The sequence below is a fragment of the Chaetodon auriga genome, chromosome 10, assembly GCF_051107435.1.
Source record: "Chaetodon auriga isolate fChaAug3 chromosome 10, fChaAug3.hap1, whole genome shotgun sequence".
Classification (NCBI taxonomy): Eukaryota; Metazoa; Chordata; class Actinopteri; order Chaetodontiformes; family Chaetodontidae; genus Chaetodon; species Chaetodon auriga.
Genome location: NC_135083.1, coordinates 23703144 through 23716518, shown reverse-complemented (window position 1 = coordinate 23716518; position 13375 = coordinate 23703144). Strand labels below are relative to the sequence as shown.

General features: G+C 40.7%; 1 protein-coding gene across 1 annotated transcript; it reads right to left on the bottom strand.

Moving 5' to 3' along the window:
• Positions 1 to 373: 373 nt before the first annotated feature.
• tnnc2.1 (troponin C2, fast skeletal type, tandem duplicate 1) lies at positions 374 to 6131 on the bottom strand. Its single transcript, XM_076740993.1, has 6 exons — positions 6037 to 6131; positions 4006 to 4060; positions 3662 to 3805; positions 3320 to 3434; positions 2077 to 2213; positions 374 to 830 (listed from the first exon to the last, which is right to left on the bottom strand). Exons 1-6 carry the CDS (start codon positions 6037 to 6039, stop codon positions 799 to 801), a joined length of 486 nt encoding a protein of 161 aa, XP_076597108.1. The 5' UTR covers positions 6040 to 6131; the 3' UTR covers positions 374 to 798.
• Positions 6132 to 13375: the final 7244 nt, after the last annotated feature.

The window sequence follows — 13375 nt, the reverse complement described above, 5'->3', positions numbered from 1 at the left end:
GAACACTTACTCAGATGTGACAGATCTCTAGCATTGAATGAGACCGTGAGGTTGGTACACGGCACTGTCTGTGCACATAGAGGCATTTCAAAAGACGGCGAAGTTGGGACTGGAACAGGCAGACAAGACCAGTTGTAGTGGAACAAAGGTGTGTGTAAAAGACGGATGTGGTTGGCGGTGTAGAAAGCGCATGTGCTTGTGTGTCAGGGTGTGTGATCACTTCAAGTGTGGTCATCCATGTGTGGGTATCTGATAAGTGTGAGGCCAGAGAGGCAGCAATGATCTAAAGACCCCTTAAAGACTAACAAAAGAATGAAATCAGATTAGACGTGTCAGGCATGCGTGGCATAATAATTTGCAAAGATGAACAAGGAGATAGTGGATTTATTTAGAAAGCACAGAACAGGGTGGAGAAGATATTTAGTTTTGGGGGAGGAGGGTGGGGTTAAAGCTAGGAGGTGTAGCATTTCTGGACAAACAGCAGCTGCCAAGGGGACAGCTGGGTGGCAAGCTTAAGGAGGAGGCCGGGGGAAAGTGCCTTCGTCTTAAAAGGTTTGAACAGATATTTATAGATATCCTCAGCGAGCCCCAGGGTTTCACATGAGAAGGGGAAGGGGGCACGGGTGGGGGGGGTTAAAGGTATCTCACTTGTATCCATTTTGATGTCTCAGAAACGACATCATATTCGTAATTGTACGGGGTTTCATAGCATCTAGAGCTGACTCTGAGCAGATTTCCAGCAGACAGCAGGCTTTATATTCCCTCTGAGGAAGGGTCACCAAGGAATGTCAAGTCTCATCACTGGACGTTCTCCATCATCTTCAGAAATTCTGGAGAGAGAATGGGGCCAACAGTCAATCAAGCAACCCAACACTGGTCCATCAGACTGATTAATGAGCAAATGAGCGGATTCAAAGTCCGCTCACGAACCGAGCGTGAAGACAAAGTCAGAAAGTCTTTGGAAGAGCATTATTGGCGAACAAGTGGTTGTAATGCATAAATGTCATATATAATGAACAATTCTTCATCCCTGTCACTCCGTGTCTGCTTGTTTCAAATGAAATCATTTTTCATGTGCTCACAGACTCGTGTCATTTTCATCCTTATGTTAAGATGCCTCATATGTATTTATAAGGGGCACGCAGACTTGGGCCTTTTTTATAATCTGTAGCCCCCCCGAAGTCCACATTTTGTGGGATAACTGGTACCCGTTTTGTGGATAATGAAAGGGAAAGTACACACAATCAACCCTTCAACTTTACCTTTCTACCACCATCACAGGGGGGTGTGAAATTATATCAAGATTGATCTTACTCTGAATAGGTGGGAAAACTAAGATTTGATGAATTTACCCTCCACCTCACGCCTTATTACTATTAATATGTGTTATATTTAAAAGCAAAAACATTGTATTTACTTGTGTAATGGAATAGTTTGGTTGGCATTTTGGGAAATGTGCTTGTTTACTTTCTTACTGTATACATTTTACATCTTCTGTCATCTTCTTTTCTTTTTTGCTGTGTCTATGTTGTGGTGTTGCTGTATATAGTAATGTTCGTGTAACTTTTTGAGGTTACTTTTTGTAAAAAAAAAAAAAAAAAAAAAAAAAGGAGAAGAACAAATAGCTTGATACCACTCTTATATCTGACCCCTGATTATGAAGCTGGAGCCACCAGCTGGTTATCTTAATGAGATAAGATTAACGAAATTGTCCACCTCGGTGGAAATTTGTCTTTGGCTTTTCCAATACATTAAGTTACGAAAAACAAATCATTAGACACTCCACACCATAAATTGACAGACAAATTGTGCAAACGGACAGGAAAAAGCAGCAGCAGACAAAACATTAATCCCAAAATGTCAAACTCTTTCTTCACTCATGAGTGTCCACGACAGCAAACGCCTCTGATTATCAAATTAGATGTGCATTTTACAAAATCCTTTTACTCAATATATCAGGCTAAACCAGTGACAATGCTATTAGTGTTCAGTCCAGTCTGGTAGAAAACATTATGGAAAACACTGCATATTCCACATGAGTGAAGAAACTCTTATCTCCTTACAGCTTAATCTTACCATCAAAATCAATCTTTCCATCTTTGTTTGTGTCTGATTCCCCGAACATCTCATCAATATCATCCTCTGTGACCGCTTCACCAGTGAGATGGAGGATATCGCCAAACTCTTCGCGGTCAACGAAGCCATCTCCATTCCTGAGGATAAAAAGCAATATTAAATTAACAGTGAGAAAACAAATCTCTTCTCCCTTCTCTATTACATAATCACACACACACACACACACACACACACACACTTCAATGCACGTTTCAATGCAAATGTATCACAAATTTGAACAGAATGTCAAGAAAATCAACAAAGGAAAATATGAATGAATGTGTGTTTCCATCCTCTACCATTATTCAGCTTATAGGAGTCTTTTCACTGAGAGATAAGCAGTAGGTGGTGCCAGTCTTCCAGGTGCAATTAAACCATTGCAGAAGAAGTGGGTGCAACCTTCTTTCCATAATTACAAGCCCCATTTTGTAGCACATGAGATTTTTAATTTTTTTTGATTATGAAGCAGATCTATGTGCTAAATAAATACTGTGAAAGTATCAAAACACTGAATCCACTTAGAAATGCGCAGTTTCAGGAACTGGGCCCTGTCTGAGCTGTCCGGACCTTCGTATGGTAGTGATGTCACAACTATACAGCCACCACCCTCAACCAAACCTCCTGAAAGAGACAGGCACTGTGTTTCAGACAGAGGGTGACTAGAGGTGCTGTTGCAGTGGACACTATGATAAAGATAGTGTTTTTTGAAGATTGACGAATGTAAACATTTTCTAATAGACACAAATGACACAAATGAGCACGATACGGGACTTTTAAAGGCCTGCCAGTCAAACCTCAAACAGTGAAAAACTGTAGACAACATGATGGAACATTAAAGTCTCCCACCCGTACGTGCTGGTCAGGTCTGCTCCACCTTTAAGGAGCAGTATTTGTTTTCTGCTGCTGAGAATCAAGGCCATAGCCATGGAGTCTGAAAACAAATTTCATACCATGCTGCTGTATAGCATACACATGAAGAGCAACATAAATAAGTGACACTTACATGTGGGCTTTATGACAAATATGACATAATAAATACACTCGTGAGCACCATTGTTGCTTACTGGGTGAAGTAAGTCTAAGTAAGGTAAGTCTAAAATATTCTAATTTATAGGCTTTTCAATTTAGCCATAGCACAACATGAAAATCTTGAGCAGCATTGTGGTGTTTGTATTTGTCTTTCTGTCAGGATTGAGTGTCCTACTTGTCAAAAATACGGAAGCATTCTGAAAGCTCTTCTTCACTCTTTCCAGCCTGGTCTTCCTTTAACTGTTGCACCATCATGACCAAGAACTCCTCGAAGTCAATGGTACCACTGCCTGAGGAGAGGGGAGGTGAGGCAGTGAGGAGGGGGAGGGCGGAAACGAAGTGAAAGGTGAGGTCACAGGAAGGAAGCAACACATGCCATGCAGCCTGAATCCCATCTCCATCTTTTTAAGGGTGTTTTTGTTTGTTTTTATTGAACAATCATCCTTAAAAATGTCTATGCAGTAAGATGAAAGATCTGTCGTCCCTTTTCCATTTGTTGATCACACAATGATCTCACCGTCCTCATCGACCTCCTCAATGATGGCATCCAACTCCTCTCTTGATGGGTTCTGGCCCAGCATCCTCATCACAGTACCCAACTCCTTGGTGCTGATGTCACCTCCGCCGTCGGTGTCAAACATGTCGAAGGCGGCCTTGAACTCTGATCGGGAGACAGAAAACGTTCAAAGTCCAAATTGACAGAACAAAATGGAACAGAAAACTATTTCTGGATCTTTTGTATTCTACAATATAAGAGGCCAAAAGAAACAAAGATCTATCAACAATTTCCAAGACCAATTTTCAGAAAGCCATTTCAAGCTCCTCAACCAGTTCAAAGTGAAGACATACAGAGGCACTGACCTGCAATCATCTCCTCAGTCAGGAAGGAGCGGGCATCGCTTTGGGCGTCAGTGGGCTTCAAAGAGAGAAAGATGAAGAAAGGTGGGAAGAGTGGTGGTGGGAGAATGAAAGAGGAGGTGGACAGAGAGAGTTAAATTATCAGCTGTGTTCACCTGCAGCAGCATAATGGTGTCTCTGAACATGTATGTGATTAGCTTATTACCTGAACAGGATGTAAAATAGGCACACAGGCAACGCACACACACATGCTCATTTTCCAGCCCCTATGGTCTAACAAGCTGTAACTTGTTTTACAAGAGCGTCACACCAAGTAGGTGGTTTCCAGCAGAAACACAACATCTAGATATTTTAGCCTGTTTACTACTATTCAGGTGCTATAGATTACTGGTGACCACTTTTCAAGGCATACTAAAGTGTCTAAGGCTTTTTAAGTGTTTTGCAGACAGCCGTTGGTAAAGTGGCAAGTAGGTAATCCATCACAGTTAAACACTGCATCTGCTTCTTTGTTGCATTACATGGTTGGTGTCATTATTGGTTCATGGAGTCGTTTTAATGGATTACCTATTTCAAGGAGTATTCTAGTTTACTGGAACTAGAAAGTTTTGATTTTCATACTGAAAAGAAAAACACAGAATCTAAAAATCCAACTGCATACGTTGGACAGTCATTACAGGCAATAAAATATACCTGCATTGTAGTAAATATGTGCTAAAACATGTTATTTTTGCATGTTTTAGTGGGATAAAATGTACAAATGTCCATATGATCCTTCAGTGGTATGCTCTGGTCGCTCACACTTAAGCCCTGTTTCCCCATTGAGCCAGAGAAAACCAAAGCAGAAACCCAAAGCCAGAGACAGAAGTATCATTGACAAAGTGACAGCCAAGGCCTGGAAATAGCCTCATGACAGGTAAGAAGTCATGTTTAATCCTCTGCCAGCTGTCTGCACTTGTGAATGATGGCTCCAGAAGGGGGGGCGCCATAATGTAAAACATGTTATTCCCACATGTAAATCATTTTTGATCAGTAAGATGTGGGCGATGTTGACAGTTTACAATGAAACTGGTTTCAATCTCTGCTGTTCCAGTCTGATTCAACAATGTTTATCCATCCTGCATTTCTCCCAGTCTTACCATATTTGCAGTTTCTTATATCCAGACTTTAAACCTGATGGCATCACACGTTTACATTGCACTGTTGGCCTTTCATCCAATAGAAATCTCTCAAGCTCAGTTTTCATTTTGAACCACCATCAGTGCTGTCCCATGCAGTGAATAACAATACAGTGAATTATTATTTTCTCTATTTCCCTGTTTGCTTGACAGAACCTCCTTATATTACTACATATAGAAGGTCACACATCAGTGCTGCTGATCAGTTCGCTTAAAAGCTATTTTTAAGATTTGAGATTTGGAAGAGGATTTGAGAGGGATTTTCTCAAGGTGAATGTCCTAAGTTAGGACACTCAGAAAAGGCATCATGTCTTCTCACTTTACTCAGCTGTGAGTGTTCTATCTTTAGTATCCTGTACCCTTTAGTATCCCACCAATCTAAATATCAATCCTATTGAGTTTAGTTAGAAAATGATGGAACACAAAAGCTGAGTAAAATCCCATCAGCCTGTAAACACAGCAAAGAGTAGTTGTTGGAGTTGAACATGTAGATATGAAATAAAGTTTCAAATAAGTGTCCAGTATTATTTTGTCTGTAGCAAGAATCATAAAAACATGAACAGCCAAAACATTTGCCATAAATTAATTTCCCCCAAATATTAGGATTATCCAGAGATAAGACATCACTTGTATAGAAATCCAGCTGATGGCCCAGCTGTGCTGCAGGTGAGGACTTGCTGGTTGACTGTGGGTGAGCAGAGGAAGTTTGTTTTCGCTTCAGATAATAATCTCCATCTTCAGCCACTTGGTTTTTATCCTCATTAGAACACAAAAGCAAATCCTCAAAGATTCATTAAAACTACATTTCCTTGTCCTTGTCGTTCCCCTTGTGCTTCCTTCTCAGTTTTCGGTTTCTTACCATGGCGGCCGGTTGTCCTGAACAACAGACACCAGTAAAAACGGCAGACGTCTGGGACAGAAGGTCTCCCTGCTACACAGTGCTGGTGGCTTCACTCCCCTCCATAAGTACCCTCTCACTCCCCGACACTTTTTCTGAAAATGATCAGGATTGGGTAAGAGGCCCCCTCCTCAAACAAGAGACAGCCAATCAAATTCAACTTCAGATTGTGCCCTCTTACAATCTCCTGATGGACATCCCCTTGTGTGGCACACTCGCCGACCCCCCCCCCCCCAAATTTAGATAACAGACAAGCTCAGTGACATTTATTAAAAAAAAAGAAAACAGTGCAGGCATCAGGCAGCTGGAGGTTATTTTGGCAGAGGATCAACTGAGCATCTCAGCGCAAATGGACGCTTGATTTCACGTACTTGTCCAAGAACCAGAGTGTGTGCATGCACACGCTTGCACACACACACACACACACACACACACACACACACACACACGTATTAACACCTCCCTGCATGCATGCACAGATTCTCTACCCCTTCCACAGTGTCTCTTAACCCATCTGTCTGCCTTTCTCCCTGTCCTCACACTGCTAACTTGTCCTTGCACTTATGACATCTGTAACTTAAGAGGCGTGCAAATGGACCTGTGATCTCACACAGCTGTACCCATTCCTTACCCATTTTAGCTATTGGTTTCTCACATTATGAACAAGTAAACAAACAAAACCATTGCATATAGCCACAAACAGGCTACTTAGCATTAGTACATCAAGGCTTAATAGACAGCTAAAGTGAAGCTGAACTTCCGGGGTCTGTTCCATATGTAACTAAATCTCATGAAAATTTACACTGACATTTCCAGTAACTCATATTCTCATATTACTATGGTCTTAGACCATAACCTTGCTCAACACTATGTTGTGTGACTCACAACATACACTATATTACCAAAAGTATTGGCTCACCTGCCTTGACTCGCATATGAACTTAAGTGACATCCCATTCTTAATCTATAGGGTTTAATATGACGTTGGTCCACCCTTTGCAGCTATAACAGCTTCAACTCTTCTGGGAAGGCTTTCCACAAAGTTTAGGAGTGTGTTTATGGGAATTTTTGACCATTCTTCCAGAAGCGCGTTTGTGAGGTCACATACTGATGTTGGACAAGAAGGCCTGGCTCTCAGTCTCTGCTGTAATTCATCCTAGAGGTGTTCTATCGGGTTGTGGTCAGGACTCTGTGCAGGCCAGTCACGTTCATCCACACCAAACTCTCTCATCCATGTCTTTGTGCACTGGTGCACAGTCATGTTGGAACAGGAAGGGGTCATCCACAAACTGTTCCCACAGATCACCAGATGGTGAAGTGTGATTCGTCACTCCAGAGAACGCGTCTCCACTGCTCTAGAGTCCAGTGGCGGTGTGCTTTACACCACTGCATCCGATGCTTTGCACTGCACTTGGTGATGTATAGCTTGGATGCAGCTGCTCGGCCATGGAAACCCATTCCATGAAGCTCTCTACGGACTGTTCTTGAGATAATCTGAAGGCCCCATGAAGTTTGGAGGTCTGTACTGGTTGACTCTGCAGAAAGTTGGCGACCTCTGCACACTATGTGCCTCAGCATCCGCTGACCCCGCTCCGTCATTTTACGTGGCCTACCACTTCGTGGCTGAGTTGCTGTCGTTCCCAGTCACTTCCACATTGCTATAATACCACTGACAGTTGACTGTGGAATATTTAAGAGCAAGGAAATTTTACGACTGGACTTGTTGCACAGGTGCCATCCTATCACAGTACCACGCTGGAATTCACTGAGTTCCTGAGAGCAACCCACTCTTTCACAAATGTTTGTAGAAACAGTCTTCATGCCTTGGTGCTTGACTTAACACACCTGTGGCCATGGAAGTGATTGGAACACCTGATTTCAATTATTCGAATAGGTGAGTGAATACTTTTGGCAATATAGTGCATGTCAAGATCAGGACAACTGTTTTTTGAAAAATTAATTTTTACTCAATATTCCTATTCTTAGCTGCCTTTAACGAACGCCATTTCCCATAAGCCCTAGATCTTCACAGGTTAAATGTCACTGCTTTACAAAAGAGCCAAGCCCATGAAAAAGCTGTTGGGTCGTGGTTAGTTCAGCCATGTCTGTAATAACAGCAGGACAGAATGGAGCAGAGGCTGTAAAAGCTTTCGCACAGTTTTGACTCGGCTGGTATAGGTGGCACCATACAAAAATATAATAAATATAATAAAAGCTTCCATACTTATTTTTTTAAATCATCAAAAAAAAAAAAAGAAAGAAAGAAAGAAATTGTACCGACAAAAATAGGCTACATACAACAGAAAATGCACATTCAAAAATGCTCAGACTACGGTCCCACCTCTCACAGAGCAGATAGCCAATCATACTTTAGGATGATGGGGTGGCAGTTGGCGTGGTCAGTCAGATTTCATGAATAGCCAGCACCTCCCAAGGCTCATGTTCTGGACACGCGCCTGATTTTTTTTTTTCTGTGCTCACAAACTAATTGTTTAACTTTGTAAAAATCACATAGATTTCAGTTTCTAAGAGCAAGTGCAGTAGTGGAGTATTGATTCGTCTTAGAATACTGAAAGTGAACTTTTGTCATTGAGTTACAGAAGCTAGTGGAACGGAGGACAACCTGAATGTGACTGCATGATTTCACCTCTTTCGTGCAAATTAAGCACACTTACTATACCACAAAGATGTCGACAAAGCTATTCTGAATCCATCATGTGAAACTAGTCTACAGCCATGTTAGCGACTGAAATTGCACTTAGCAAACATCCACATGCTAACATGCACACAGCTAATAGGCTGATATTAAGCAGGTATCATTTGCAGTGCTCACTATCTGAGGTTAGTATGTGAGCATGCTAACATTTGATGATTAGCACCAAATGCAAAGTAGCTTACAGCTGAGGCTGTTGGGAATGTCATGAGTTTTGCTGGTGTTAGAGGACCATTAAAGTTCTCACAATTCATCCTGAGGGGATGTCTGTACAAATGTCTGTACCAAAGTCATGTCATGGCAATCCATCAACAGGTGTTGAGATATTTCAGTTTGTGGTGGATTCATGCTGCCATCCCTGGAGCCACACTACAGCAACAAAAGAAATACAAAGTTGATGAACAAATTTTATTTGTCTGATAGATGCAATCGAATATCAAATGCACAACCCTGCTGCTGCTTCAGACCACCGAGTCAGCTGACAGACAAGTCAATCCAGGAATCTCTGCTGATCTTGTGCACACTCTGGAATTCTAAGCAGTTAGGCTCTACAGTCTGTCAATTCTTTCACTGGTAATCTATTTATGCCTGAAGTACTGTCTCATTGGCATGAAAAAAAAACAAAAAAAAAACAGCAGCTGTGGTCACTCATCACTTCTATCAAGCCTCTTGTGCTACAGAAGACAGTCAATTAATGAGACACAAAGCTTATTATTATCATTATTATTATTATTATTATTATTATTATTATTGCTGTTGTTGTTGTTGTTGTTGTTGTTGTTAAAAGGCAATAGTCTTTTGAAAGATGTGGCAGATTGAGTATATCTTCAGTGCTCAGGGAGGCTTTTCCAGCAGCTAGGAGAATAAACATGAACTTCACCACAATATGAATTTACAGTGAAGGATCAGCACCGTAGGAGCTGAGTCTGGGTGGATCGTTGCTTTTAAGCAAACAAATTAGCCCATTCAGTAATTCATTGCTTTATAGAGTAGACAAGAAGAAAGAATCAAGTATCAGATTTGGTTTTCTTATGATCATGATCTAAATGTTACCTTAAAATAACAAATTCTTGATTTTTCCTGCAAAGTTCTCAGTGAGCTTATAAAGCAGTAGTCTGGCTGCTAATTGACCTTGATTAAAGCAAAAATTGATGCCTTGTTCAACCCTCTAACACTGTCAGTTCTACAAGGCTAAGATGACTTAGATATACTTTGATTAGCAATATCAATAGGACAAAAATACAACAGAATTTTTCAAAAGCCATACATTTGCTCCATCAAGGTATATGAAATATAGTTAAAGCCAAAGTGAAAGCCACAGTGAAGCCACTTCCTGTTTCCAGAGGTAAGAAAAATATATTCAAAGTCACACTGACATTTGTAATAATGCAAATAACTTGATATCCAGCTGTGAAAATAACTCTACTGAGCAGTAGGTCAAATGGTTCACTCAATAAGTCTACATAAGATTGGTAATTGAAAAACAAAACAAAACAAAAAATATAATATTGTTGTTTATCCAATATGTCTGTTTTTAGTGCCATTTATCATTAACATCAACACATTAACATCATTTGCCATAAGCCTGAGACATAAAAACAGTAGCTGTTTTTTTTTTTTTACTTAAAAATCACAAAGGTTTTTATTTTTAGGAGTAAGTGCCATAGCGGATGCTCATTTGTTTTAGAGTATGAAAAGTAAACCCCAGAAATATGTTTCATTTACATAGAAAGACAGATGACATAAATGCGAAATGAAAAGAGGCTAGCCCAGACATGATGTGAGAACTTTGGTTCTCTATATAACTACTATGACTAATATGAGTACTACAAATCCTAAATAGTTATCAGGAGATAATAAAGCAATTAAAGTTGCATTTACCTCTTTATGGCTGCTGGTGAAGAGAAAAATAAAAGAACCTGAAAGCAACCATCAAATCATAATGTTAGGAAGGTATTTTGGCTAATGTGTTAGCCACCAGTTGCCAAATTATATATCGAGCAGACACAGAGAGCAACATAAGCTTCTGTTTGGAGTTTTGTTTCTGGCACAGTCAACGTGAAGTCCTGTAATGGGAATTCTTATTATTCATCTTCTCTTTACTCAATCACAAGTATTCACTGTCTTAAAGCCAAATGAACAACCATGTCATATGATTAGGTGACCATGTTACCACGTACAGTATGTTATTATGCACTGATTAAGTGAACCTTGTGTCCTGATTGTACAACACATTATGACGTGCCTATTGTGCTGACATTGTTCTGATGATAGAACCAAGTCATCCTGTCTACAAAGATAATATATTGTATATAATCTATCAACTTCTCCTGCTCCAGGCTCTTTCTTGTCATCTCACACTCGAGACAGCAAGAAGGGAGTCCGTCTGCAGGCGTCAGAATAAACTCACAGAAAGACAACGAACGACTCTGTGCTTTTTAGTACAAAATTGCCAGAACAGTCCAATTTTCCCGCTCTGTTTTGCTTCCCACCAACTCCTGAGAAAAATATGTCAGTCCTCAGTTCCTAAATGCTTCACTATCTTGAGTGAAGTTACGTTCAGATGATCAGATTCTTTTCAATGGTTCATTGATACAATTGAAGGGTAAATTCACTGATAAAGCAGAGAAATATGGCATCAGCTTGTGTGATGTTTACAGTGCAGATCATTGACATTAGATCTGGCAACATGAGTAATTTCGTACTGCTAAACCTAGTCCACACATGCAAAATTAAATAATATTGTCGGGAAGTTGAGTGTGAATCTGACCCAAATTACCCGATCGTTATCATTAGGATCACTCGTCTGCCTGTTGTTGTGGAATTTCACAGAGCTTTTTTTCTTGAAACTGCTGCTGACAGGGACTTTGATAAATCACTACACGACTTTTCAGTTGCTAATCTTCAGGCTGGCTGATCAGAGCCTCACACAAATGTTCACAGCCAACACTTCTGTAAGTTCTTATGTACAACTCCATGAATGTCTTTAATGAGAGACAGAAAATGTGCAACATTAAGCCCATTTGTAAGAAGTGCTAATTAGCAAATGTTAGCGGGCAAGCACACTAAACTAAGACGGCGATCAATGTAGCATGTTGGCATTGTCACTGAGAGCATGTTAGCTTATTCGGGTCAAAACACCATTGTGCCCGAGCACATCCTTACAAAACTGTAAGTGTGTGTGAGCCTCTTGGCTTGTGGTCATATGTTTGATACTGTGTGTTGGTGATGTTTAAATACAGCGATTGGATGATATATATTTCTGATTTTTGAATTCTTTAACAGCACATCCATCTTTGCTGCATGTCTTATCTATCACAGCGAATATATTTAAGGGTGTTTAAGGCTGTTGTTGTTATACACTGTTCATAACAAATACTGTAGCAGTTATTTGAGCAGGATTCGCTTCCTCAAACCATTTCTGTTCGGTCATCTGCTCTTAAAGACAAACCAATTTACCATTTAATTAATGGGATAATACAGATGAAAGCTGCAGCATGGTTCATGTGCCCTCAGCATTCATTCATTCATTTTCAGTCCATTCCTGTTCTAATGACACGTGCTCTCCCAATCATCTACTTTATTTTCCTTCCACCCCCAACGTCTGCCATGACATCCATCACACTCCACAGCTTTTCTCCGCTTGTTTCTGCTCCTCTAGTCAAAACTCCTCTCATCTCACCACCCGTCCACTCCCATCTCAACCTCCTATATGCCTCTCGGTCATCATTCCTGCCTTCCCCTGTGGTTCACAGTACAAGTTCAGCTTCCATCCAACTTATGTCACCACCCTCACCGAGTGTCTGCTTGATGTATGACTGACAGCACCAGCTGATGCTCTGCCCGACTCAAGACTTTCCACAAGCGCTCCTCCTCTAGTGAGGTGAGAGTGTGGAAGGGTGAAGCACTTCTGGTTTGCAGAGGAAGAATGAAGACCAAGAGGAAATCCCTTGTCTTCTTTTTGTCATTTTCTTTGTCCTCCTTCTCCTTCTCTTTACACCTTCCTCTCTTCTACCTCCTTCTATTCCTGGACATTCCCTGGGGCAGCAGCTGAACCTCTAGACAAACACACCCTATATAAGGCTGGAGGTATGCCATCACTCCTCCCCCTCCAGCCCTCTATCCCTCCATCCTGACCCCTCCTTCGCTCCCCTTATGGCTCTCTCTGCCCTTCCTCTGTTCCTTTCCTTATCAAGATCAATATTCCTTTATTTGTCCCGCGAGGGGAAATTCCAGAATACAGCAGCATCAGTAAAGATTAATATAAGAAGTGCATGCAGATTAGAAACAAAAACAGTATATACAAAAGAGTGAGGATTTAAATAAAAATAAAAGAAAGAAATTGTAAAAAAAAATGTAAGAAATTATCATCCCTTCTAGTTACGCCCTCCTCAACACACATCACTCCCGAATGTACTCTCTCCCCAGTGCAGTGTTATATATAGGTAGACACAGAAATACAATTCTAATGAGGCCTGACAGTTTTTCATTTGTGTTGAGAGGTGTAGATTAAACCCTCTATTGGCGTTTTTCCCTATAGAGGCAAAAATTATTTATAGTATTTATATTTATATTATTATTTATAGA